This window comes from Epinephelus fuscoguttatus, linkage group LG1 (genome assembly GCF_011397635.1).
Source record: "Epinephelus fuscoguttatus linkage group LG1, E.fuscoguttatus.final_Chr_v1".
Classification (NCBI taxonomy): Eukaryota; Metazoa; Chordata; class Actinopteri; order Perciformes; family Serranidae; genus Epinephelus; species Epinephelus fuscoguttatus.
The window spans coordinates 2707105-2734219 of NC_064752.1; the positions used below are offsets into that span (position 1 = coordinate 2707105).

At 43.3% G+C, this 27115-nt stretch overlaps 2 protein-coding genes and 2 pseudogenes across 3 annotated transcripts; 3 read left to right on the forward strand and 1 right to left on the reverse strand.

Moving 5' to 3' along the window:
- Nucleotides 1–6132: 6132 nt before the first annotated feature.
- Nucleotides 6133–26322, forward strand: LOC125894859 (nuclear factor 7, brain-like). 2 transcript variants are annotated; one of them, XM_049586503.1, is made up of 2 exons: nucleotides 6133–6295; nucleotides 24617–26322. In XM_049586503.1, the coding sequence occupies exon 2, from the start codon at nucleotides 24634–24636 to the stop codon at nucleotides 26008–26010; it is 1377 nt and encodes a 458-aa protein (XP_049442460.1). In that variant the 5' UTR covers nucleotides 6133–6295; nucleotides 24617–24633; the 3' UTR covers nucleotides 26011–26322. The 2 variants fall into 2 exon arrangements, with proteins under 2 accessions (XP_049442460.1, XP_049442471.1); XM_049586514.1 differs by lacking the exon at nucleotides 6133–6295 and adding an exon at nucleotides 24220–24507.
- LOC125894810 (nuclear factor 7, brain-like) lies at nucleotides 6417–10426 on the forward strand. The gene has a single exon (XM_049586447.1). The coding sequence runs from the start codon at nucleotides 6417–6419 to the stop codon at nucleotides 7803–7805; it is 1389 nt and encodes a 462-aa protein (XP_049442404.1). The 3' UTR covers nucleotides 7806–10426.
- Nucleotides 12789–15128, reverse strand: LOC125887384 (uncharacterized; annotated as a pseudogene).
- LOC125894788 (nuclear factor 7, brain-like) lies at nucleotides 19099–22414 on the forward strand (annotated as a pseudogene).
- Nucleotides 26323–27115: the final 793 nt, after the last annotated feature.

Below are 27115 nucleotides of genomic sequence, written 5' to 3' on the forward strand. Positions count from 1 at the left end.
AAAAAGAAACTGAGATGAAAAGCAGCAAAACTCATAAAATGAACCTTTTCTCCTCCAGCCTGTATTCTGGCTAGAGAAGAATTCAGCGGCTGAGCTCTTAAAGCTACGCTGACATCACTGCGGTGGAACCGAACACATGTACACTGACAGTGGAAACAAAGATGGTTATTCAGACTGTGTGAATGTGAAAGTTATTCTTTGTCAGAACTGTGAAACTGATTATGACACAGAAAACTAATAACATATCACTTCTGTGGATGTGAAACTACGATGTAACTTGCAGGCATTACTAGGATATGATTTAAAATCAGCAAACTCCGTATTTCATTGCGTCTTAATCAGAAGAAATGCATCGTTTAAAGTGACAGATCACTCCTAAGTCAAAACCACATATTTTTCCTCTCACCTGTAGAGCTGTGTCAGTCTAGATTATTCTGGTGTGAGTTGCAGAGTGTTGGAGATATCGGCCACAGAGACGTCTGCCTTCTGATCAGTAAAATGAAATTAGATGGCACTCGGCTTGTGGACCTCAAAGTGCCAAAAAAAATAAAAAAATTTAAAAGCTCAACGTGAATGTCTCTTTCAGCTGAGCCGAAGAGGACGCCATTTCATCCCGCGCTGTCACAAACACAAGCCTCTCATCCATGGGTAGCTGCACACTTCCTTTTGTGCAGTGGTGTGGTTGGAGGGTGTAGTTCGGTAGAAAGAAAGTAGTTTCTACATGAAGCTGCACCACACCATCAACAAGGTCTGTTGTGATTTCAGGTCATTTCAGAGCACAATGTCCCCTGGCACTCCTGTTGTAAAACAGTACATAATACCCACTCACTGTACTCTTCAACCCCAATATTTCATTGTGTTGTTTCTGTAATCAAAAGCCTCGTGTCCACCAAGCAGTCCAGTTCAATTCAGCTGTTGATGGTACCAATAGAACTGTCATCCATTTATTATTTTTCTTAATTTTTTATTTTTAATAACCAAATTTTATTCAGCAATACTGATCCAAAACTAAAAGGTGGCGCTAGATACGCTACCGTTCGGGCTGGTTTTGAAGGTGATGTAACCACTGGCAATATGACTTTGACCATTTAGGGCCCTATTTAAATGGTCTAAAGCGGACGGTGGAGGGCATATAATCCATGTTGCAAGTGTCATTGCTATTTAGATGCAGGTGCAGTTGTCATTTTCACACCCTGCGCCCCCATCATCTAACTAGCAAATGAACTTGCGCTTCTCTGGGTGTGTTGGTCTAAAAATGAGGAGTGGTCAGGCGCAGTCATGGCACGTTGCTAGTTAGATGACGTAAAAAGCAAATGCGCCAGTGACCAACAAAAACCTGGTCAACAGTGCAGTATTTCACTGTTAAACAAGTTAGTAATATGCGTCTCTAGGCGGGTGCACAACGCGCGGGCACTCTGCTCAGACACACACAGAGCAGCCACACATATGCAAAAGATAACAAATAAAAATATGATTACAATGTGAAAGGTTATTATTGTGCACATTAAAATATTTATCAGAAACACGTCTTAATGATCAGTCATTAATCAGAATGATCTAATCGCAGTAATAATGATCATCATAATTTGTAATAATGACAAATGAAATTGTGAAATATTTTGACCAATCAATCATTTTTTTGATTGAAAACCAAAGCCCACACATTTTATTATTTTTTATACTAGACAACATTATATTATATTATTATATTGTTATGTGAGTGTAGAGAGGACACACATGCAAATAAGAGGCAGAACACAGCTCTAGGAAACATGTGAAAACAACTTTGCGTTTTAGACCATCTAAATAGGGCCCTTAATTTGTCTTTATGAACGCTCTTGGATGACATACGCTGTACTGATGATTGGATCTTCAAGTGTTTACAACATGTATATGGAGAAAAAAACATGTCGGAGCGTTGTTTCAGTGTTTTTTATTATATTTTTAAATATCCCATGGAGAGAGACTCAATCCAGCCTGTTTTTTCTTTTTCCCTAAAAATTGTCAGTGTACAACCCTTTTCTGAGGATGACAAACGAGGTGCGCACATTTCTCTGCATCACTGGTGAAGAGGAAATACAGCTAAAGCTGGACAGAGCAGCAGGTGACAACAGCCGGCCTACATTTCTGATGTAGACGCTAAACAGATCCAGGGTTTACAGTAGGTGCCTATCTGGACAGGTTGGGTTCAGGTCTAAAGGTACCACACCAAATGATCTTGTTGGAAACACGGCTTTAAAAACCCATGGTGCCCCTTAAACATTTAATAGTACACCTGAACTAAAATATTCCATGGTACCCTTTTCAGATTATTCCACTGTACCATTTACTGACAAAACTGTGCAATCCAATTTACATTACATTAACATGACAGTAGTCCACAGTACTCCTTATTTACAGTGTACCATGGTAACCATTCTATGGTTTCCCTGACATACCAAATTCCTCTGTACCCCTTTCCTAGAATCAGTTTTACCCCTTACAGTACCTAAAATGTCCCCTGGTACACTTGTAATATTTCAGGGCACCCCTTTCATGTAATAGTTGATTACCAACTAACTACGCCATTCCGTGTTTTTCCATAATATGCCACAGTACCCTTTCCTGCAGTATTCCAGACCACCCTGTAGCTGTAATATGTAGTGATACCTAATTATTCCATGCAACAACTGACCTATGGCTAAGCCCCGCCCTCAGACGCGATGAGCCAATCACAGTGCGTATAGCCATTCCCATACACTGGGACATTCTCTGCCTGGACGTCCATTGAAATGCATTACAGAAAGTCAGTTTGTTGGGTTTTATGAGCTTTTTCTGAGATTTGAAGTTTAAAAATGGTCAAACGGTGTGCATGGGGTACATGCAACTCTGACACAAGGTATCCTGAGAGGCTGGGCGACCAGGTGTATTTTTACACTTTAAACCACATCTCAAGCGAGAAAAGTGTCTCCTTTGGATAAAGTTGTGTGGTAACGTTAGACCACAACATCAACTCAACGTGAATAAGATTAACAATGATGTCTACATCTGTTCTAAGGTAAGTCAACATTGTGTTTGAGGCAACATATTGTCACTTTGCTGCAAAGAAATATAAAGTTATCTTTAACATCTCTAGCTAACGTTAGCTAAAGTTAGCCTAACGTTAGCTCCTAGCTGCGTTGTTCATCATGTCACCTTGTTTGCTGGGAGTTCATTAGCCTATTTTGTTCTAGTTTTGTACTTTGGTGATGGTACATCATTGTTAGCTGTTGTCCAAAGGGCTCTAGTTAAGCTAACGTTAACTTCTGGAGCTTAGCTTCATTAACTTATCTGTAATGGCAGAGATAACAAAGGTTGGCAAACGTTATGCTGAATGATTCAGTGTAAATACTGTAGCACCAAACTAACGGAGAGACACTCTTGGTAAAGATGGTAAAAAGGCCGTTATCCTTTTCTCATATTCTGAGCCAAAAACCTTAACTTCAGTGGCACTTTAACTTGTTGTCTTTGATGGTGACGGCAACCAGATGCAGTTCACAAGCGTACACTGTGACCTGTAAATTTTGGCTTGTAATTTAAGCTTTTCATCGACCTTCTCAACAATAAAATGATGAATATATCCCTCCAATGCGTAGTTTAGGCCCTTTTGGTTACTTCTCAATGACATCTGTGTACTGTGACACCTGCCATAGCGCCGGGCACTGAATGTTGATAATTTGTCTGAGTGAGTGGAGGGGGCGTGGCTTAGCCATAGGTCAATTCAGTTGCAGTTTTGATACATACTGCCCCACTAAATTATATTTTAACTCCTCCACTCAGTGGCGCCATATCCACTTCATTTTCAAACACGTAAGTAAATAGTGATCAGCTTCCGTGTTTTTGTGCGTGACTTCCGGTCAGTCGCTTTCCCTCATGCTTTCCCTTACCGGAGCTAACGGTGCAAGCTAATTTTTTTCAGTTTTCAGTTGTTTTTGTTAGTCAATCAGTTACTTAGTTAGTTAGTCTGTGTATTTTATATAGATAACTGTGCCCACGTTTCCGTTATCCAGTAATTGCCGGTAAAAATAATTCCCTCTAAACACGAATAAATTGCACGTCAGTCGAAAACTATGAACCAAAAAAGCACAATCTATCCCAAGTGAGACAAACTGCTTGATGTGTACCAGCAGAGAACCTGCAGAACCGAATCAGCGAAAAACACACCGGGCTACACAGCCTCCCTACCTGAGCAGCTGAAGCTGCGGCTCGCACCCTCGACACACACACACACACAGACAGTGCTTCTGCATGCCAGCTACACGTGTGCTCAACTGTGAGAAATAAATGGTGTACGCTGCTTTTCTATCTTTTTTTTTTCTTTTCTTTCTTTCTTTCTTTCTGTCAGCGACATACACTCCTAACACAGGACGGGTTGTTTTTATTGACTGAGTTTATTATTAAGCCATAGTGATGCGCGGATCGGCTCTGATAGCACCCGAATCAGCATGTACGCATCAACCATCCAGCTGTTACAACATGATTGAGCTAGCAAAGCAGTTTTGTGTTGCTGTGTGGTATTTATTCAGTTTTGGGAAATCACGATGTCTAGAAAGCATCAGTGGCTGCAGCTGACAGGGACAGCTAACGTTAACACTAGCAGCAAAGCTAACATCAGGACGTCATCTGTTAAAAGCCTCCCGTTGTCGGATACGACATGAAACTCTTCAGTTAGCTCAATCATGTTGTAAGCATCTGCAACAGATTCCTTTAAATTGGTCTGTCACAACTACTTTTATTGTCTGATCTATTTCAAACTTTGCTCAAGGTTGCTATTTCCTTTACAAAACTAACTGTTTGCTTTCTGCTATGGAGTGGGCCCCTGTTTCCCTACACACAATTTGGGACACTATTTAATGGATCAAAGTTAAAATGATGGCTCATTTTTAAACGCAAAAATTGAGACATTTCAAACTGGTCTTAACAACATTTCAAGGATCCTTGTCTTCACTGGTTGAGCAAGGTTTGGAGCTCCAACACAGGATGAACTCTAACGAAGATAATACTGGTGACTTGGCAAAACATGTGCAAATACCTGAAAAGGAAAATGCCTACCTGAAGGATAAAATTAATGACACTGAGAACAGAAGTTGGTCCTCCAACCTTTGTTTTCTTAATGTTTTTGAACAAGGTGAAGGAAGAGACATGATCGCCTTCTTGAATCAGATTATCCTACTTCTTCTTGGTAAGGTGAACTTCCTCACTGTGCTTGTCATCGAACACACTCCAGTCTTCAGCTCCAGCACCGATCTGCTCCTCGACCCACCCTGGTTCAAATTTTACATTTCCAGGACAAAGTGAGGATTTTACAGTTGCATGCAGCGGACTGTGATCCCTATACCATAATGACTTGGCACCAATACACAAAACATTACAGTCCTACCCTAAACTCTCTCCTGCAGAGAGGTGATGCCTGCAGGTGGGGGCCAGAACAGACTGAGTTTTAGGCACTGAAAACAGCCTTCTCCTCTACCCCACGGTTAGTAAGGTTCCTCAGAGGATCCCCGGAGGAAGTTCATACTTGATACAGATGCCAGCAAACAAGAAGTAGGAGGTGTACACACTCAAGTTACTCCAGAGTGCCAGCTCCCAAACTCCCAAGTCAGGTCCAGCTTGCTGCCAGAACGTCGGTTGCCGGCTGCTATTCATAAAGTCACAGGGTCGTTGTCCATGGAGTTTTGTCTCCATGACCGTGTTCCAGTGATGTCTTGTTTCAGTAGCATCTTGCCTCCATAATCATTCTTTGGTAGGGTCCTGCTTCCATGGTTGCCCCTCATTCGGGTCTTATCTTCATGGCCATCCTCAAGACGGTTCCCATCTTTATCCCCTTTATCCACCGGAAGTGTTCCCTCTGCATTGCTGACTTCTGGGCATTCCTCCGGAGCAATCCTATCTACACTGCTGACCCCAATCAAAATGGAACACTTTACAGATTAAAGCTTCATCATAGCTGAACACCCGCATGATATTTTATCAGCTGAATTGGAGTTATATTCTTCTGTACTCTACAGACGAAATAACATCAAACCTGTTAATCAGTAACTTTTAGAGATATTGATAGTTGTTCTTTTGAACTTTGGAATGAGACACACGCCTGTGTTACAGGTGAAGCAACAGCAATAGACAAAGCAGAAAACAGTTTGTGATACTTCCTCACTGAAGAGAGACACAGACTGACGATCAGATTCACCTTCACACCAAACTAACAACTTCCTGTGAGTGAGTTCAGCTAAAACTCCAACACTGCTGCTTCAACCTGCTGACACTCCACACACTGAAGGTGAGTTTGACTAAAAACACCACTCAAAGTAAATTTCAGTGAAGTTAGTAGAGGAGGGAGGGGAGCCATGACTGACTGTACTTTCTGTCTGCTGTGTTTTCAGCTTCACTCTAAAGACTAAATGGCTTCCAGATCAGAGGAGGATCTCTGCTGTCCGGTCTGTCAGGACGTCTTTAGACATCCTGTTCTTCTGTCATGTAGCCACAGCTTCTGTAAAGACTGTCTGAAGAGCTGGTGGAAAGACAAACAAACAAAGGAGTGTCCAGTTTGTAAGAGAAGATCTTCAAAAGAACCACCTTTAAACCTGGCGTTAAAGAACCTGTGTGAGGCCTTCTTACAGGAGAGAGATCAGAGAGCTTCAGAGGCTCTCTGCAGTCTGCACTCTGAGAAACTCAAACTCTTCTGTCTGGACCATCAGCAGCCAGTGTGTCTCGTCTGCAGAGATTCAGACAAACACACCAACCACAGATTCAGACCCGTTGATGAAGCTGCACGACAACACAAGAAGGAAGTTGAGGAAACTCTGGAGCCCTTAAAGGAGAAGTTAAAGGTTTGTGAACAAGTTAAAGTGAAGTGTGAACAAACAGCACAACACATGAAGGTCCAGGCCCGACGCACAGAGAGGCAGATTAAGGAGCAGTTTAAGAAGCTTCACCAGTTTCTAGAAGAGGAAGAGGAGGCCAGGATGGCTGCACTGAGGGAGGAAAAGGAGCAGAAGAGTCAGATGATGAAGGAGAAGATGGAGGCTGTGAGCAGAGAGATAGCAGCTCTTGCAGACACAGTCAGAGCCACAGAGGACGAGCTGAGAGCTGAAGACGTCTCATTCCTGCTCAACTACAAGGCTGCAGTGGACAGAGTCCAGCAGCGCCCCCTGCTGGATGATCCACAGCTGCTCTCAGGAGCTCTGATAGACGAGGCCAAACACCTGGGCAACCTGACCTTCAAAATCTGGAACAAGATGAAGGACATGGTCTCCTACACTCCTGTGATCCTGGATCCAAACACTGCTAGTCCATATCTCATCCTGTCTGAAGATCTGACCAGTGTGAGAGGAGCAGAGGAGGAGCAGCAGCTTCCTGATAATCCAGAGAGATTTGATCAACACTGGTCTTCTCGCGCCTCTGAGGGCTTTAACTCAGGGACTCACAGCTGGGATGTCGAGGTTGGAGACAGTACAGGGTGGGGCCTGGGTGTGTTAGCAGAGTCTGTCAAGGGGAGGGGACACATGCGGTCTAAATTATGGGGAATACGGATGTTTAACGGTGAATACTCAGCATGGTCACCACCGGATTTATCAACTGATCTTCATCATCAGAAGAAGCTCCAGAGGATCAGAGTGAATCTGGACTGGAACAGAGGAAAGCTGTCGTTCTCTGATCCTGATACTAACACACACATACACACCTTCACACACACTTTCACTGATAGGATGTTTCCATACATTAGCTGTTTGGATAAAGTGAAGATATTACCACTGAAGATCTCTGTGACAGGTAAACTGAGCAGTTAGAGATGAAGAGGATGATTATATCCATGATGTTGTTTATTCCTTTAAAGGAAAAGTCACTGAATTGAATCCAGTGAGCTGCACCTGTCTCCCTGCTGTCTCATTATTCCAAAGATATGTTTATTTTGTTTCAGTCATTGTTTTTATTTTATTTTTGTTGTTATTAAGTTCAACAATCTGATTTTGTTTCTGTATTTTGAAATTTCAAATGTAAAATTATGTCATTTCATAACTGATTGTCACTGCTCGTCTCTCATTTCAAGAGTTTTGAAATGAGATGTTCACTGATGCAGAAGAACATGAACATGAGCATGTAAACAAGACAAAATAAAGGTGTATTAAATATGCATTACGTAAATAAAGGGAAGAAACATTAATGATAATAATGATAATTAGAAAAAACCTTAGTCTACATACAGGACTTCCTTAACCCCTTCTATTCCCTTCTCCATTACCCTTGTCTCACTCATAAACTCACACAGTAAGTATGAGTTTATGAGTTAGGTACATAGTACAACTCAGGAACTGTACTTTGTGCAACCTGTGATATGAGAGGCTGTCAGATTGTGATTTTCATGGGAGTCTGACTCACAAGTCAGTCTTGAGATGTTTTGCTTATCTAAAGACTGATGACTTTCTCCCTGATTTTGTGTTTAGATGGGCGGATACAATTCAATGTAAGTCCTTCATTTCCACAATCTTGTGGACTGAGCACACATTTGATAAAATGGAGTTACATCTCTCGGCATCCATTTTCAAGCTCTCTGTGTGTTTGTGTCCTCACGGACGAGAAAAGGGGGAGCACACATTTCTGGGAGGGCGTGTCCTTTTCAAAAATGCAAGAGATGTTGCTTTGTTGCCGGCCGTTTTCTCCGGTGTGTTAAACACACTTTAGAAAGGAGTGTCCCCAGACTATCAGAAGGCGGAGATCTCTGATTGTCTGGTGGCGAGACTACCCTCTAAGAGGCTCTTATCCTTTCCAGGTGTAGTGTGCTGGTTAGGTCATGTAGTCACACACTATAGGTTGGACCTGTTGTTCCTATCCATGACATTAGTAACAGCTTTATTTGTTGTAATGATACAGTAGGGGAGGAATTTTTGTTGGGCAATGGAGTTTTTTAATGCTTCAGATACACCCTGAATGATTAGTATGGGTTCTTGTTCCAGTGAAACATTAATAATTTCTGAGATGCTGTTAAAGACATTGGACCAAAAAGATGAAACCTTAGGGCAGAAGACAAAGCTGTGAGAAAGGATTGGCTCTGAGGTCTGACATTTATCACAAGCTGGTGACGTATTTGGATATATGTTGTGTATTTTGGCCTTGGAATAGTGGAGTCTCAGTAGTGTTTTAAATTGTATAAGACAGTGTCTGGCGTTGTAGCATTTGTGTATGTGTTCAAGACTTTTTTGGCATTGTAAAAAAGTATTTCTATATATTTCGTAAATTATGTATGACAGCATTACGGTAGTAGATTGATTTATCAACTGAAGTGGGAGCTATGAGTATAGCACCAATAGAGAAGGGTGTAGATGTTTCTTACCTATCCTATGTGATTTGTAATACCACAAGAAAGGAATTATTGTGGAGTCTCATCTCTTAAAGAATGACTTTGTTAGAAATAGGGATAGTTTGCCTTAGATATAATATTTGAGATAAAAAAAGATCATCTTAGAGATCTTTGAGATCACTCTGCCAACTAGGGAGATGGGAAGAGTTTTACTTTTTAATGTGTCTATTAGGGAGTAGAAGTTGGCCTGCAGTTGGAATTTTTTGTTGCTATCTTAAATGGAAATTGTTCAAAAGCTTTTAGAAAGGTCAAATTGACTGGCAACAATATACTTTAATTCCAATTAATACTGTATCCTGAAAATGTACCAAAAAATAAATTTTCTCTAAAACAGCTGATATAGTAGTTTGCAGTTTTGTTATATACAGAAGAACATCATCTGCATATCATGATATGTTGTTTGTTTTTTCTTTTGTATCATAGCCACAGATGTGCAGGTCTCATCGAATACTCTGGGCAGGTGGCTCTTTGATAGAGGGCAGCCTTGTCTTGTTCCCCTAAGTGTAAAGGGAGGAAAAGTGTCAGATTTGTAAGATTATGTGTTTTTGGATTCTTATAGAGAAGTTTGATCCATGCTAGAAAGTGAAGTCCAAGATTGACTCTCAGTAGGACCTCAAATAAATATGACCATTCAATCTGATCGACTGTTTTTTCAGCATCAAGCCCAAGTATGAGCAGGTCTTTATTTCCTTTCCTTTTTGTCTATATAATATTAAAAAAGGTGTCTTCGAGTAAAGAATTTCTGTTGGGTATGAAGCCTGTTTGATCCATATGCACCAATTGGTTTAATAAAGGGTTTGTTCTATTGGCTAAGGTTTTAGCAAACAACTTTCTGTCTACATTCAGTGGAGAGATCAGGCGATATGAGCCTATCTCTTGCACATCTTTACCTTTTTTGGAAAACACGGTAATTACTGCTTCTGTTAAGGTTGGTGGGACAGTGCCCTCTAACTGGGCTTTTGTTTACATTCTATGTAAGTATGGCAATAGAGTTTTATTGAATTTCTTGTACAGTTCATTCGAAATCCCATGTAGGCCTGGTGGGTTTTTTTTGTTTGTTTTTTTCACTTTTCAAATACATAATGGGTTTTTGAATCTCTATAATACTGAGTTCAGAAGTGAGGTCTTTACATTCTTCTTCACTTATTTTAGCATGATTACATTTATCTAGAAATTTATTCATAACTGAAGGTTCTATGGTGCACTTAGATGTATACAGATTACCTATCATTTATGTCCTTGGGTTTGGTCAATATAGTTCCATTGTTACTTTTAATCTTATTTATCATTCTATCACTCTCTACTTTCCTAAGTTGCCGTGCTAGTAATTTGTGTAGTATTTTTTTTTCAAAGTATTTTTGTTTGGTGAATAGAAATGCTTTGCTTATTTTTGTTGAATGTATTTGATTGTATTGATATTTCAAAACTGTTATTTTCCTGTGTAAGTCAAGTTTGGAGATAAAAAGGTGCTTGCATCAGATATTGAGTGACATGTAATATTACCTGTAAACATAAAATCAAACTCAGGGAGTTGCTTCAGATATTGAGTAATAAGTGATGTAAAGGGTTCATTTGAGGTACTTCAAATGCTTTTTAAGTCATTAACTTAAAAAAGGGTCCCCTCCTCTGCCCTGAGGCAACACGCCTTGATTTATATTGCAACTATAGGTTAGTCTAGAGTGTGTGTATTTGAAGTAGCCTAGTTGAAATGGTACTCCGCTTATGTACAAGGCATAATAATGGTATTTTGATTTAATGTTAATTTGTATTTTTAATTGGATGTTAAGAATCAATTTTGACCATAATGAGAAGAGTATGTGTCAATTGCGCTTAACATATCAACGTATAAGACCTCGTATAAGAAAAGCATTAAGTTTCCTCCAAAATAACATAATGAGACTATTTTATAACTTGAGAGAGTCCACCTTATCAAATCCACCCTCTTTGGCCAGATAATTACGAGAGCACTAGGCGCGGCTCGCTCTCTTGTTACTCTCTTGCTTCTTGTATTTTCCATCCTCTTGTAATTTCTGCTTTTTGTATTCTTGCTCTTTTGTTGCGCTCTTCTTTACTTTAGTCTCTTGCTTTAATGTTTGCGTACACTCTTTTGTTTTTACTTTATCTACTTGTTCATGCGTAACTCTTTTGTGCTCACGGTCAAAGTTATTTTAAACTTTTAAATTTTGCTTACTCGGTTTTCTTTTATCTCCAGTATTCAACATTTTTGCGCATTAATAATAAATTTGACAACAATATCAAAAGGCCAACGATATTGTTTTCACCATAATTATAAGCGAGTAATCATAACAAAGCAGACCAGCACCTGCTGATCGACCTCTTTGCCCCAGATTCATCAGAACCAGTGGCTGCCAACCACTCATCACTGGGGTTCTTGTGCCAAACCCCAAAGACTGCGCAGCGTAAGGGAAATGACGTTCAGGGCCAACTGCAGGACACTGCAGACTCAACCACTCCCATACTGCTGTATGACAGCTGGCTTCATCCTGCTGGAAAGTCCGGGAGCCGCGAAGCAACAGTCCGGGGCCCCAAGAGGAACTTCGCCTTTGATCCCCGCTGCTAAAAGTAGGCAAAGAACTTCCACTGCTCACCTGGCGCTGTAATGTGCTAACAGTGTCCAAATGAAAAGTGGCTGATCTTTCCATTTCTTGCTATTAGTGTTGCTATTAGTTGCCAATGTTTTGAGATAGATGTTAGCAACTCTCCTTTAGTCGTAGCTATTTCTCCTCTTAAAACCAGGTATACATTCTTAAAATGGCGGTCGATGGCATTTTTTAATTTGGGTCACCTCATTCCGTAGTGCTGTGATGGCAGCTGGCACTGCTCTGTTGGGTGGGTCCTCTTCTTCATTAGCCTCGCCCAGCATCTTTTGGTTGGGCGAGCATGGTGCTTGGTCTGGGCCCTGTTTGCCTTGCTCATTTTTTTTATTTCTAGGCTTTACCATGTCAAATTATGGAGCTTGCGGGTGGACATAGTTGTGTTTTTATATGTATTAAAGTGTTAATTTGTTGGAGCTAAAAGGAAGCGGGTGTTACTCCTCCACTGCCTGAAAGCGCCCTCCTGCACATTTTATTCTTTTACTAGTCCAGATAATAAAGTTTCCAAAAATTAGAATTAATGTTTAATTACATTAAATGTTAATTCACTAGCAAGGACCACACCACAACGATATGCCGTTTAAAGATTTAATAAGGATGTGATTGTCAGAAAATGGTTATGAATGGGGTGGTGATGAATGGGGGAGTGCAGATTGCAGGTGAATGAACGGGATGGAGATGACGTCATCGGAGGGTCGGACTGGGTGAGGTGTAGATGTGGGCGGAGAGACTCAGTGTGGGGGTTCCGTCTCGAGTTCTGATGAGCCCATGCTGTTTAGGAAGCCCCCAAAAGAGTCTGATTAAGTGAGGCTTAGTCTGTCGTGCGCTAGACGGAGATCATTGAGGTTATTGTGGATGTAGGTTTGATATGCTTGTGCGGACCAGCGCCCGAGGACCTGAATGACTTGGTCTGAAATACCTGATCTGGCGGCTGAGGAGGCGGCGCCGATGCGGAAGAAATGGCAAGAGTAATGATCAGATGAAATTCCGGAGAGATGGAGGATGTTATGGAAGTGTTTCTGGAACCAGAAACGGGTGGCCATCCTCCCTGTTTCGGTGAGGAAGAGGAGATCTTGTGGTGAAGCGCGGGCGGAATACCGGGCATGGATGTATCTGGTCAGTGGCTCATGAGGGCTGAGAAAGGAGTTGAGGCAGAAGATGTAGATGGGAAAGGTTACTCCTAACTGATCAGTTTTACTCCTGCGGAGCGTGAATATGAGCGAGTCTGAAGTGTGGGTGGTGATGTCGGATAGACTGGGATGACGGGAAGGATCGTAGACAGATGATGTTGGAGCGAATTCAGAGCACCTCAGGAATCCGAAGAAAGCGAGTAGAAACATTGATTCCAGTGTTAAGTCGACTGTGGGAGAGATGTAACCGGAGCACAGAGTGTGTATACAGCGGCAGAGCAGATTGGAGGTGAGAGGGAGGCGTCTGGCTGTCAGCGCTGGTTCGTGCTTTCGTAAGCCTTTGATTAGCATGGTGACATGAGCGTGCGAGATTGATTGACAAGGAAGGCCGGTGGATAATTTATGAAATAAGTTGATACCAGCTAGATATGTTTGTATGCTGGAGGCCCGGATCTTTGTTACGGTATGACAGTGTGTGATGAAGTTGCACATGGACATGGCGTCCAGAGAGGGAAACGGTAGAAGAAAAGTGGCGTGGTAATTCTTGAAAGAGTTCCAGCCGGTGAGGTAGGCAGATAGCGTGCTTGGTGCTAAACTGTTAAGGATGGTTTCTTGGGAGATGTGAGTGAGATTTGCCAGATGAGGATTTAGCTGAATATGGTTGCTGAAAACGGTGGGATCGGTGTGGGATGGACAGAAGCGGGAGAGTGAGTCAGCGATGGCATTGTGGTGACCGGGAATGTGAGACGCGCGGAGGATGAATTGATGCTGAGCGGAGATGAGAGTTAGTCTGCGGGTGAATGGCATGATGGCTGGGGAACGGGAACAGCCTTTATTGATTATATCTACTACTGCTGTGTTGTCAGAGTGAATATTAATGCATTTTTTTTGACCATTCGTGCCCCCAGATTAGAGTGGCGATGATCACGGGGTACAGCTCGTACAGAGCAGACGAGGGAGAGCGTGACTCTGTGTCGAGGGACTTGAACTCAGAGGGCCAAGCGGCAGCAAACCACCTCCCCCCGTAATACCCGCCGAAACCCACGGAGGGAGCCGCGTCTGTGTAGAGTTGAATGTCCTCGGGATGGGTGATGAAGTCGTCATAGAAGAATGAGATGCCGTTCCAGGATGACAGAAATTGCTGCCACATGAGCATTTCTGTTTTACAAGTGTCGTCCAGAACCACGTGGTCATGGAGAGAGGGAATGGATGCAGCTTTGGTCAGCAGTTGAGAAAGAAAAGATTTTGCCTGTGGAATTATGCGGATGGCATAATTGAGGTGCCCGAGGAGAGCGAGCAGCTGGCGTTTGGTGCACCTGTCTGTCAGAAGATAATTAGACAAGAGCAGCGAGTGCGCTGCACTTTCTCCAAGGGCAGTGAAGCCTGGAATGACATTGAGTCCAGAGTGATGCCCAGAAACTCGATGGATGTGCCAGGTCCTGAAGTTTTTTCTTCGGACAGAGGGACACCGAGGTCGGAAAATGCAGACGTAAGTGTAGTGAGACCGTGGCGAGGAGGTGAGGACGGGGGAGTCACGATAAGAAAATTGTCAAGGAGATGAAGGACGTAGGGGAGCCTGTAATTGTTGGAGAGGATCCAGCATAGAGCCTCGGATAAAGAGTCAAAGATTTTGGGACTGCTCTTGCAGCCGAAAGTGAGACGCACGGAGAAGTAGTAAGCCCCCTTCCAGCAGACACCGAAATAACACCAGAAGTCGGGGTGAATGGGCAAGACCTTGAATGCGCTAGTGATATCAGCCTTAGACAGCCATGCTCCGTGTCCCACCAGACGAATCAGTGCCATGGCGTGGTCAATGGTGGCGTACTGCATGGAGAAATCCAGGCTAGGAATAAGGCTGTTGATGCTTGGGATGTCGGAGCCGTGTGGGGACGACAGGTCAATGATCAGCCTCTTTTTCCCCAAGTATTTGCATGTGGCGACACCTATGGGACTGATACGGAATACGGGGAAAGGAGGATGATCGAAAGGGCCTATCATAAATCCCTCCATGACTTCTTTTGCCAGTAATGTGTCAACAGTGTCGGGCTCCGTGAGAGCGGATTGAAGATTGTGACATGTGTGGGAAGAATCAGGAAGCACCTCCGTGCCGGGGTGAAAACCGTGAGTGAAGCCAGAGATGAGAAAATCAACAAACTGCTTATCAGGGTGGTCACTGAGAGCAGCAGCGAGTGCACGTACCTTTATGGGCGTGCCGAGGTGACGTTCTAGTCATGCTGCTGTGTTGGTGGGATTGTGGGGGCAGGTGGTCCTGGCGTGAGTGCCCCCGCAGAAGGAGCAGACGTGCAGGAGACGGCAGCCGGACGAGTTGCAACCCCACTGATTGAAATTATTGCACACCATCCTGCCGCCCTGATAGAGGATCGGCCGTCCTCGCTTGTCGACGCCCTTTGGCACTGGCACGTTGACAGTGGGATGTGCGTCCTTGGCTCTGGGGATGACAGGAGGGGGGAGTGCAGCGGAAGACAGACGGTCGAAGATCGGGGCATTGCGTGGAGTGGTGGGGCGGGAGTGCGGTGGAGGAGCCATGATAGTGCATGCAGAGGCCGGATGAGAAGGGGCGCCACATAAGTCGCAGGAGAGGGAGGAACGAGCTGCGAAAATGCGGCAGTATATTTCTGAATCGAGGGCCCCCCAGTATGTCCCCTGGTTTAGCTGCTGCAACCGGCCGGCTGCTTGTGCGGCAAATTGGACATGGTAGGTATAAAATCCCGTCCCCCCCGAAACGCAAAGCCATGTCCAACACGATGGACAGATAGTCGTCCAGCTCTGATCGACAGTGAGGAAAAGCAGAGCAGATGACATCGCAAAATAGGGAGAAAGCTAGAGCAAACTCGACAGGAGTCAAGTCTTTGGACCTGGTTGGCAGTGACTGCTTTAACAGAACTGGACCGAGGACGGTCTGCAGTTCCCTGGGTTGACAACTGTCAAAAAAAGATGGCTGAATGACCTGGGCTAGGTCTACGTAATTACCGGACAGTATTTGCTGGCGCAGTGAGTGCGAGACGGGTGAGGGACGGTGAATGGCAGAGGCTGGCAGAGCTGGTGGTGTGGCTGTGGCCAGAGTGTAGACGGCAGCAGAGGAAAAAACATTAGGGTGTTGGGGAAGGGGGGGGGGGGAGGGATGAGGAGAGACACGTCGGAAAGAGAGTGGAAGGCAGTGAAACACCCGCCGGAGGAGCCTGTTGTGTTGCAGGACGGGGCTCCTGGGCTGCGATGCCAGCCGGAACAGGATAGTTGGAAGGAAGGGTAGAGGAAAGGGATGTGGGGATGGAGGATGTGTGTGCACGGGGTGAGAGTGGAGGTCTGCGAGACAGGGAGGAGAAGAAGGCAGATACTGCGCGTGACATATCTGCGTCTGAGGGAGCAGGCACAGGGGGTGATACGACCTGACCCCCGGCTGGGGGAATGAATGAGAGAGGCTGCTCCGGCTGGAGTGGTGGAGGCGCCGTTACGTCACCGACGGTGACGCTGGCGGGAGTAGGCCTCGGAGGGCGACCCGGAAGTGTGGCCGGCTTGGGAGAAGGAGCTGTGGCCTCGGGAGCCCGGACGGCGGCTGAATAGAGCTGCGGTGGAAGGGGATGTTTTTTGCCCTCAGGAACCGCTGGAGCCGGGCGATGATCCAATCTCTGATGTCGGGCTCTTGCTGTGGACGTGGACATGGTGGAGATGGCCGAGTGGAGCGTGACGGAGCGCTGCGGGAGCGGCGAGGTCGACTAGATGCTGCACCGCTTCGGGAAGGAGGAGGAGAAGACCGCCGCTGGCTCCCACGGTTGTGGACGCGGCGTCGATTTCCCACCCGCGAGGACGGAGGAGAGGAGGCCTGAGATCCACGAGGAGTTGGGGCGATCTCGTTGATGGAGCCCGACGGAGAACCACGGCGAGACGGAGGGATGTGGACCACAGAGCGCAGCCGGCTCCCCTGGGAGTTTCGGCTACCGTCAGACTGCTGAGACAGGGTCAGAGGATCACCTGGCTCGAACAGAGAGTCGTACAAGTCGTCGGAGTCAGACCCGGACAGGTTGACTTGCAACACATGATCCATCGGTGAGTACGCACAAAAAACACGCTTGCTGAGATAATCTACGTAGGGTCGCCAATGTTCGAGAGATCTGAGAGGCCTGTGGTAGAGCTGTGCTGGTATATATATGTTAGTCAGGTGATTAGAGGAGTGGATGAGGCGTGGTCCTGCTCCTGAACCTAAGTTAAACAATTAACTCCATCTAAATGTTAAATATATGTTTCACATTATGCAACAGTAACGAGTTGGATGTTTGATGTGACGAGGAAAAGATGATTCTGTCTAATGAATCCTGCTGTTGGTCATTGAGTGTGAAGAGTCACTCTACTTTAGGTGGATGTCTCAGTTTTTAAGGTGGACTTCAAAATAAATTAATAATGACTTGTGCTGTATGTCAGTGTTACCCGATTTTACCCCTTACCTGAAAAATTCTCCAGTGCTCCTTACCTAAAATACCCCATGATACCCCTTATCTAAAATATTTTATGATGCCCTTACCTGTAATATTCTCCAATACACCTTGATTAAAAAACCTCATGGTACCCTTTACATGAGATACTCTGCAGTACCCCTTACTCAAAATACACCACGGTACCCCTTCCTAAAATATTCTACAGTAACCCTTGCCAAAAATACCCCATTGTTCCCCTAACATGAAATATTCTACAGTATACCTAAAACACCCCATGGTATCCCTAATCCAAAATATTCTATGATGCCCCTTACCTAAAGTATTCTACAGTACCCCTTCCCTAAAATACTCATGGTACCCCTAACCTAAAAAAAAATCTACAGTGCCACTCACTTAAAATACCCTATGTTACCCCTAATCTAATATATTTTATGATGCTCCTTACCTAAAATATTCTCCAGCATCCCTTACCTAAGACACCCCATGGTACCCCTTAGTTAAAATATTTCATCTTGATGGCGGCACCTAGGGGAGAGGACGCTGGCGCTGTCTGTTCGCTGCTTCTCCCCTCAAGCTTCAAGTTTTTTAGTTTTAAGTTTTAAGTCTTGAGCAATACTGACCACTCTTCTTGCTGTTGTAGCACTTTGAGATTTTTCGTTAAATACAAATACAAATAAAATTTATTATTATTATTATTATTATTATTATTATTATTATTATTATTATCTTATCCATTACCTAAAATACCCCATGTTAACCCTTAGAAAAAATATCATAGTACACACTAAGCAAAATATTATAATACCTATTGGCTCAATCATTGAATGGTACCCCTGCCAAAAAAAAATCATAGAACACTAACTAAAATATTCCATGGTACCCTAAAAAGATTGCATGGCCCCACTCATATAACATAGTACCTTTACATACAGTAGCCCATGGTACCTCTTACTTACATTATCACATGCTACCCATTCTATGGACACTTGACGTGCTAAAGTCCTTTGTGCTCCTTTCTTAAAAAGCTTCATGGGACCCCTTCACCTCCGTATTCAGTGCTGCCTATTTCATGATACCTGTTATGGTACTTGAAATGTTCCATGGTACATGTTGGGCACCTCTTTCATGAAATAGTTTGTTACCCACCATCTTCACCATTCCATGGAAACTGCTTTTCCATAATATGCCATGGTACCCTTTCCTACAATGTTCCGGTTTACCCCTTCACTGCAGTATGTAGTGATACCTCATTATTACATGCAGCCAGTTCTGTTGCAACCCTTTTGATACATACTGCTCCACTAAATTATATTTTAACTCCTCCACTACATTCAACCTACGAATAAACTGCTTTTTAACATTAACATGCTTCTGCAACAACCTGCTGCAAACTATCAGTCTACATACCCAGCAGTGAATCAGTACTTTGGTATGAGACACACCTGTGTTACAGGTTGAGCAACACCTTTTAGAAGAAGGGGTGTGACAAAGCTCCACTCCTCACCTGACTCTTAAGAGAGAATGCAGGAAACAGTATGTTGTCCTTCGTCACTGCAGAGAGACACAGACTGAAGAACAGACGATCAGATTCACCTTCAGACCAAACTAACAACTTCCTCTGAGTGGGTTCAGCTAAAACTCCAACACTGCTGCTTCAACCTGCTGACACTCCACACACTGAAGGTGAGTTTGACTAAAAACACCACTCAAAGTCAAAGTACATTTCAGTGAAGTTAGTAGAGGAGGGAGGGGAGCCATGACTGACTGTACTTTCTGTCTGCTGTGTTTTCAGCTTCACTCAGAGACTAAATGGCTTCCAGATCAGAGGAGGATCTCTGCTGTCCGGTCTGTAAGGACGTCTTTAGACATCCTGTTCTTCTGTCATGTAGCCACAGCTTCTGTAAAGACTGTCTGAAGAGCTGGTGGAAAGACAAACACACAAAGGAGTGTCCACTTTGTAAGAGAAGATCTTCAAAAGAACCACCTTTAAACCTGGCGTTAAAGAACCTGTGTGAGGCCTTCTTACAGAAGAGAGATCAGAGAGCTTCAGAGGCTCTCTGCAGTCTGCACTCTGAGAAACTCAAACTCTTCTGTCTGGACCATCAGCAGCCAGTGTGTCTCGTCTGCAGAGATTCAGAAAAACACCAAGCACAGATTCAGACCCGTCGATGAAGTTGCACGACAACACAAGAAGGAAGTTGAGGAAACTCTGGAGCCCTTAAAGGAGAAGTTAAAGGTTTGTGAACAAGTTAAAGTGAAGTGTGAACAAACAGCAGAACACATGAAGGTCCAGGCCCGACGCACAGAGAGGCAGATTAAGGAGCAGTTTAAGAAGCTTCACCAGTTTCTAGAAGAGGAAGAGGAGGCCAGGATGGCTGCACTGAGGGAGGAAGAGGAGCAGAAGAGTCAGATGATGAAGGAGAAGATGGAGGCTCTGAGCAGAGAGATAGCAGCTCTTTCAGACACAGTCAGAACCACAGAGGACGAGCTGAGAGCTGAAGACGTCTCATTCCTGCTCAACTACAAGGCTGCAGTGGACAGAGTCCAGCAGTGCCCCCTGCTGGATGATCCACAGCTGCTCTCAGGAGCTCTGATAGACGAGGCCAAACACCTGGGCAACCTGACCTTCAGCATCTGGAACAAGATGAAGGACATGGTCTCCTACACTCCTGTGATCCTGGATCCAAACACTGCTAGTCCACATCTCATCCTGTCTGAAGATCTGACCAGTGTGAGAGGAGCAGAGGAGAGACAGCAACTTCCTGATAATCCAGAGAGGTTTGATCACCACTGGTCTGTCCTGGGCTCTGAGGGCTTTAACTCAGGGACTCACAGCTGGGATGTTGAGATTGGAGACAGTATAGAGTGTTCCCTGGGTGTGTTAGCAGAGTCGGTCCAGAGGAAGGGACGCATACAGTCTGGATTGTGGAGAATAATGTTCTTTAAAAGTAAATACTTTGCATCGTCACCACCAGCTCCACTCACTGTTCTTGAAGTGCAGAAGAAGCTCAAGAGGATCAGAGTGAATCTGGACTGGAACAGAGGAAAGCTGTCATTCTATGATACTGATACTAACACACTCATACACACCTTCACACGCAGTTTCACTGAGAGACTGTTTCCATACATTGGCGCTAAAGATGAGCTGAAGATATTACCACTGAAGATCAGTGTGACAGGTAAACTGGGCAGTTAGAGATGAAGAGGATGATTATACTGATGATGTTTAAGGAAAAGTCACTGAATTTAACTCTTTAAATTCAAGTTTAATGCTGTTTGGACATCATTTATTTATGGCCAAATTTTGAGAAAGGCTGATGCACCTGTTTGGATCTGTGGCGCCCCCCACGGAGCAATTTCAAAATTACTTTGCTCAAGTGGTTCAACATTATTGTTTACTATCAGAAACAGAATCAGAAATACTTTACTGATCGCCGGGGGGAAATTATGATTCACTATGTTACATCCTGCAAGTTTTTGGAAAATTAAACAAACATTTTCTGATTTTCAGTCTGATTTGTGATGTCCCATGTCCATTTCTTTACATTTTTGGCACCCCCTAGTGGTTGATTTGATTGAAACTTTCAGGGTGTGTTGCTGGTACGTCTTCAGACATTTCCTGCAATTTGTAATAATTGGCCTAATGGTTATAGAGTTAGGTCTGTTTATGTAAAGGACCACTCCCCCTCCAAAATTCATTGTTCAATGTCTTGAGCGGGCAATTCAATAAATCAAGAAGCTTTTGATACCTTTTGTTAAGATAGATCCGATAATGATCCACAGAAAGTTTTTTTACAAATTGGAACTATGATTTAGGAGGAGAAGTCAAAAATGTGTTTTTCAAAAATTTCAAAATGGCAGAAAATGTTACAGTGGGACCTTAATGATGGTTGTGTGTTTTTCGTGGACCTTGTTTGGTTGGACTTGTGTGTCAAATATCAAGTCATTCAGACTTACGGTGTGAGGGACATGACCTTTTGAAAAACTGATTTATTTTTGCCTTAATTGTAGCACCCCCATCTTATCAGTTGGCATCATATTTCTTCCAATCGTTGGTGAAAATTTCATGTGTTTACAATGCATCACCTCATGGAAATTTGTGAAAACATTTCTGAAGGAAAGAAGAGAAAAAAGAAGTCAAAGCAAAAACAATAGAATTTTAGCCCTGTGGTCTTGAACCCCTAAATATGGCAGTATAAAAAATTGACAAAAAATCTTGTTAATCTAATTCTTACTTAAAAGGTTCTTTAATCTTATGCCAAAAGCATTCCACATAAACATAATTTATATGGTGAAAACTTGTTTATAAGAACATCACAAATGTGGGTGGCTGTGGCTCAGGAGATCAGGCAGGTTTTCCAGTGATAACATGGTTGGAGGTTCAGTCCCCAGCTTCACCAATCTGCATATTAAAATGGCGAGACCATGTATCCCACATTGCTCCCAAATGTTGACCTGCTGCCATCATTGTGTGAGTGTGAATGTGTGAGAATGAAAGGAAACAAATGTGGGAAAAAAAGACAGAGGAAATACTTGTTATAATTGCATTTATGAAATAATGACAGTAAAATTAATGATTAACATGAACACATTATTCCAGTAGAAATCTCTTGTGGTCATTTGGCAATCTATGCTGGGAGAGTGAAACAGTGTTTTTCTGATGTAAACTACTGATACCACTTTCACACTATATGTCATGGAAGCTGTTACCTTCAAGATGGCCCATTCCCCAAATCCCTTGGTACCCATTACCTATGATACTGCATCATATGTCCCCCTTTCCTGTGATACTCCAAGGTACTTCTTGATTACAGAAAGACCAAAGACCATCATTCCCATAATAATCCAGGCTGTCTCTTTCGGGATGTATTCTATGGTTCCTATTCAGATGCTCAAATAAATATGGCACACTGTTTTCTTGTTCCAGTTTTCACTTTCATTTTTCAATGATGTGACATTTCAGTCACAAGAAGTTTTCCTTCCTAAGGTCTGAGAGCAACAAAGTTATGTACTGAGATAGCTGCTGTTATCCTGTACAGATTGTTGTTACTCAGCACCTGCTGAGCACCAAAAAAATGGATGTGCATGTACCATCTGATGATTTCCATTCAACTGTTCCCCGTACCACCTTATTTAAAACACTCCATGGTACATGTTACCTAAAACATGCCATCGTACCCCTTAACTTACACACCCAATGGAATCCCTTAGCAAAAATACCCCATTTACCCCTTACCTTAAAATACTCAATTTACCCCTTGCCAAAAAAAATCCCTTAGTACCCCTCACTGAAAACAACTCATTTACCCCTTACCTAAAATAACCCATGTTACCCCTTACCTTAAATAGACAACATTACCCCATGGTAATCCTTATTAAAATATCCCATGGTACCCCTTACCTAAAATACTGAATTTACCTTTTGCATAAAATATCCCATGGTAACCCTTCCTAGAAATACCCCGTGAAACCCCTTCCCTAAAATACCCCATTGTACCTCTTACTGAAAATTACCCATGGTACCCCTTACCTGAAAAATTCAATAAAATCCTTTACCTAGTCACTCAATAAGTAGGTAAGGGGTACCTATTGCCTTGAATATTTCAGGTAAGGCGTACCATGGGGTATTTTAGGGTAAGAGGTAGTGTAGAGTATTTTAGGTAAGGGCTACCATTGACATCTTCAGAAAGGGGTACTGTAGAATATTGTAGGTAATGGGTACCATTTGTTATTTTAGGTAAAGGGTTTTGTTGAATATTTCAGGTAAGGGGTCCCATGGGGTATTTCAGGTAAGGGGTAGTATGATGTAATTTTGGCAAGGGGTTAATGGGACATGTTATGTTAGGGGTATTGTGGGTAATTTTCAGTAAGAGGTACAATGGAGTACTTTAGGGAAGGGGTTTCACAGGGTATTTCTAGGAAGGGTTACTATGGAATATATTATGCAAAAGGTAAATTGAGTGTGGTAGGTAAGGGGTACGATGGAATGTTTTAGGTAAGGAGTAACATGGGGGTAAATGGGGTGTTTTCAGTGAGGGGTACTTTCTCAAGATGTTCATGGTAGCCCTTACCTAAAATACTCTACAATACCGCTTACCCTAAAATACCCCATTTTACCCCTTAGCTAAAACATGAAATAGAACACTAAAATATTCCATGGTACCCTCGTAAGATTGCATGGTCCCACTCATATAACATAGTACCTTTACATACAGTAGCCTATGGTACCCCTTACTTACATTATCACATGCTACCCATTCTATGGACACTTGACGTGCTAAAGTCCTTTGTGCTCCTTTCTTAAAAAGCTTCATGGGACCCCTTCACCTCCGTATTCAGTGCTGCCTATTTCATGATACCTGTTATGGTACTTGAAATGTTCCATGGTACATGTTGGGCACCTCTTTCATTTAAAAGTTTGTTACCCACCATCTTCACCATTCCATGGTAACTGCTTTTCCATAATATGCCATGGTACCCTTTCCTATAATGTTCCAGGTTACTTTTTTACTCATTATTACATGCAGCCAATTCTGTTGCAACCCTTTTGATACATACTGCTCCACTAAATTATATTTTAACTCCTCCACTACATTCAACCTATGAACAAATTACTTTTGAACATAAACATGCTTCTGCAACAACCTGCTGCAAGCTTTCAGTCTACATACCCAGCAGTGAATCAGTACTTTGGTATGAGACACACCTGTGTTACAGGTTCAGCAACACCTTTTAGAAGAAGGGGTGTGACAAAGCTCAACCCCTCACCTGACGCAAAATAGAAAACAGTTTGTGATTCTTCCTCACTGAAGAGAGACGCAGACCGAAGGACAGACGATCAGATTCACCTTCAGACCAAACTAACAACTTCCTGTGAGTGAGTTCAGCTGAAACTCCAACACTGCTGCTTCAACCTGCTGACACTCCACACACTGAAGGTGAGTTTGACTAAAAACACCACTCAAAGTCAAAGTACATTTCAGTGAAGTTAGTAGAGGAGGGAGGGGAGCCATGACTGACTGTACTTTCTGTCTGCTGTGTTTTCAGCTTCACTCAGAGACTAAATGGCTTCCAGATCAGAGGAGGATCTCTGCTGTCCGGTCTGTCAGGACGTCTTTAGACATCCTGTTGTTCTGTCATGTAGCCACAGCTTCTGTAAAGACTGTCTGAAGAGCTGGTGGACAGAGAAACAAACACAGGAGTGTCCAGTTTGTAACAGAAGATCTTCAAGGGCTGAACCACCTTTAAACCTGGTGTTAAAGAACCTGTGTGAGGCCTTCTTACAGGAGAGAGATCAGAGAGCTTCAGAGGCTCTCTGCAGTCTGCACTCTGAGAAACTCAAACTCTTCTGTCTGGACCATCAGCAGCCAGTGTGTGTCGTCTGCAGAGATTCAGAAAAACACACCAAGCACAGATTCAGACCCATCGATGAAGCTGCACGACAACACAAGAAGGAAGTTGAGGAAACTCTGGAGCCCATAAAGGAGAAGTTAAAGGTTTGTGAACAAGTTAAAGTGAAGTGTGAACAAACAGCAGAACACATGAAGGTCCAGGCCCGACGCACAGAGAGGCAGATTAAGGAGCAGTTTAAGAAGCTTCACCAGTTTCTAGAAGAGGAAGAGGAGGCCAGGATGGCTGCACTGAGGGAGGAAGAGGAGCAGAAGAGTCAGATGATGAAGGAGAAGATGGAGGCTGTGAGCAGAGAGATAGCAGCTCTTTCAGACACAGTCAGAGCCACAGAGGACGAGCTGAGAGCTGAAGACGTCTCATTCCTGCTCAACTACAAGGCTGCAGTGGACAGAGTCCAGCAGCGCCCCCTGCTGGATGATCCACAGCTGCTCTCAGGAGCTCTGATAGACGAGGCCAAACACCTGGGCAACTTGACCTTCAACATCTGGAACAAGATGAAGGACATGGTCTCCTACACTCCTGTGATCCTGGACCCAAACACTGCTGGTCCAAAACTCATCCTGTCTGAAGATCTGACCAGTGTGAGAGGAGCAGAGGAGGAGCAGCAGCTTCCTGATAATCCAGAGAGGTTTGATAATTACTGCTCTGTCCTGGGCTCTGAGGGCTTTAACTCAGGGACTCACAGCTGGGATGTCGAGGTTGGAGACAGTACACAGTGGATACTGGGTGTGTTAGCAGAGTCTGTCCAGAGGAAGGGACGCATACAGTCTGGATTGTGGAGAATAATGTTCTATAAAGGTGAATACTCAGCACGCTCACTACCAGCTCCACACACTGATCTCATCGTGCAGAACAAGCTCCAGAGGATCAGAGTGAATCTGGACTGGAACAGAGGAAAGCTGTCGTTCTCTGATCCTGATACTAACACACACATACACACCTTCACACACACTTTCACTGAGAGACTGTTTCCATACATTTACACCACTGATAAACTGAAGGTCTGTGTGACAGTGGAACACAGCAGTTAAAGATGAAGAGGACGATTATAATTTTGATGTTGTTTATTTCTTTACAGGAAAAGTCACTGAATTGATCTCGTTAGGCTGCACCTGTCCTCCTGCTGTTTACTTTGTTTCTGTCATTGTCTCTACTTTGTTGTTGTTTATTTTAACAATCTGCTTTTTTTGTTTCAATCAGAACTAGTCCAATTCTTTGCTTCAAAAATCAGTGTTTAATTACATTAAATGTTTTAAATGTTAAACATATATTTTAATTTGTTTTAATCATGTGACCAGTTTCCTGTTTGATATAATAAAGTCTCGATGATTCTGTCTGTAAAAGTGTTTTCATTCAGTTTCCATCAGTTGAATTCTGCTCTTGGTCATTTAGTCTGAGGAGTCGCTCTATTTAAAATGTCTCAGTCTGGGTTCAGACTTTATATAATGTTGGTCATATAATAACATTAATATAGGCTTTTCCCATCTGTCACTCATAACCTTCACATGTAACCCCCACAATGGATCTACAGTTGAGTCTAAATATTGTGTTCTTTCTTTCTTAACTTTTCTTACTGAACATGTTTGAAACATATCTTTTGGTCTGTGTTGTCAATAGTCACACTAAAGATTTGTTATACTAAATAGTCAATGTTAGATGTAACTTACAGTCTACAGGAAATGTTGTGAGTTCAGCATCAAACCTAATCTCTTTCCTCACCAGGAGCTGTCTCCAGCAGTAGAAAGTAACACCAGTGTTTAACCCGACTCTTGTCTTGCTTCTTTTATATAACTTCATTTCTCAGCCACTGAACGTGGTGTCCTGCAGGCAGCAGGTGGTCGGGACGGTGATGAAGGTTACTTGCTGAGAGCCTCAACCATCTTTTGGTTTATAAAAAAATTATGTTTTTGAAGATTAAAACATTTTATTTTGGATGTAGCCTTCGTGTTTCATGTGCTACTAACAGAAGCTGTTGGTACTTCTTTGCCCTCTCATGTTGGACTGAGGACAGACTGGGCGCTGCAGTGACTCACTATCACCTCTCAAGGTACAAGTGGTATTACATGACAGGATGGCTGGCGCTAGCTGGTTAGCATGCTAATCTCAGTAGGTACCTCTGCAAGACAGTTCAGAGAC

Bases quoted from the DNA above. Each gene is read 5' to 3' on its own strand.
- LOC125894810 (XM_049586447.1), top strand. From the start codon at position 6,417: ATGGCTTCCAGATCAGAGGAGGATCTCTGCTGTCCGGTCTGTCAGGAC.
- LOC125894859 (XM_049586503.1), top strand. From the start codon at position 24,634: ATGGCTTCCAGATCAGAGGAGGATCTCTGCTGTCCGGTCTGTCAGGAC.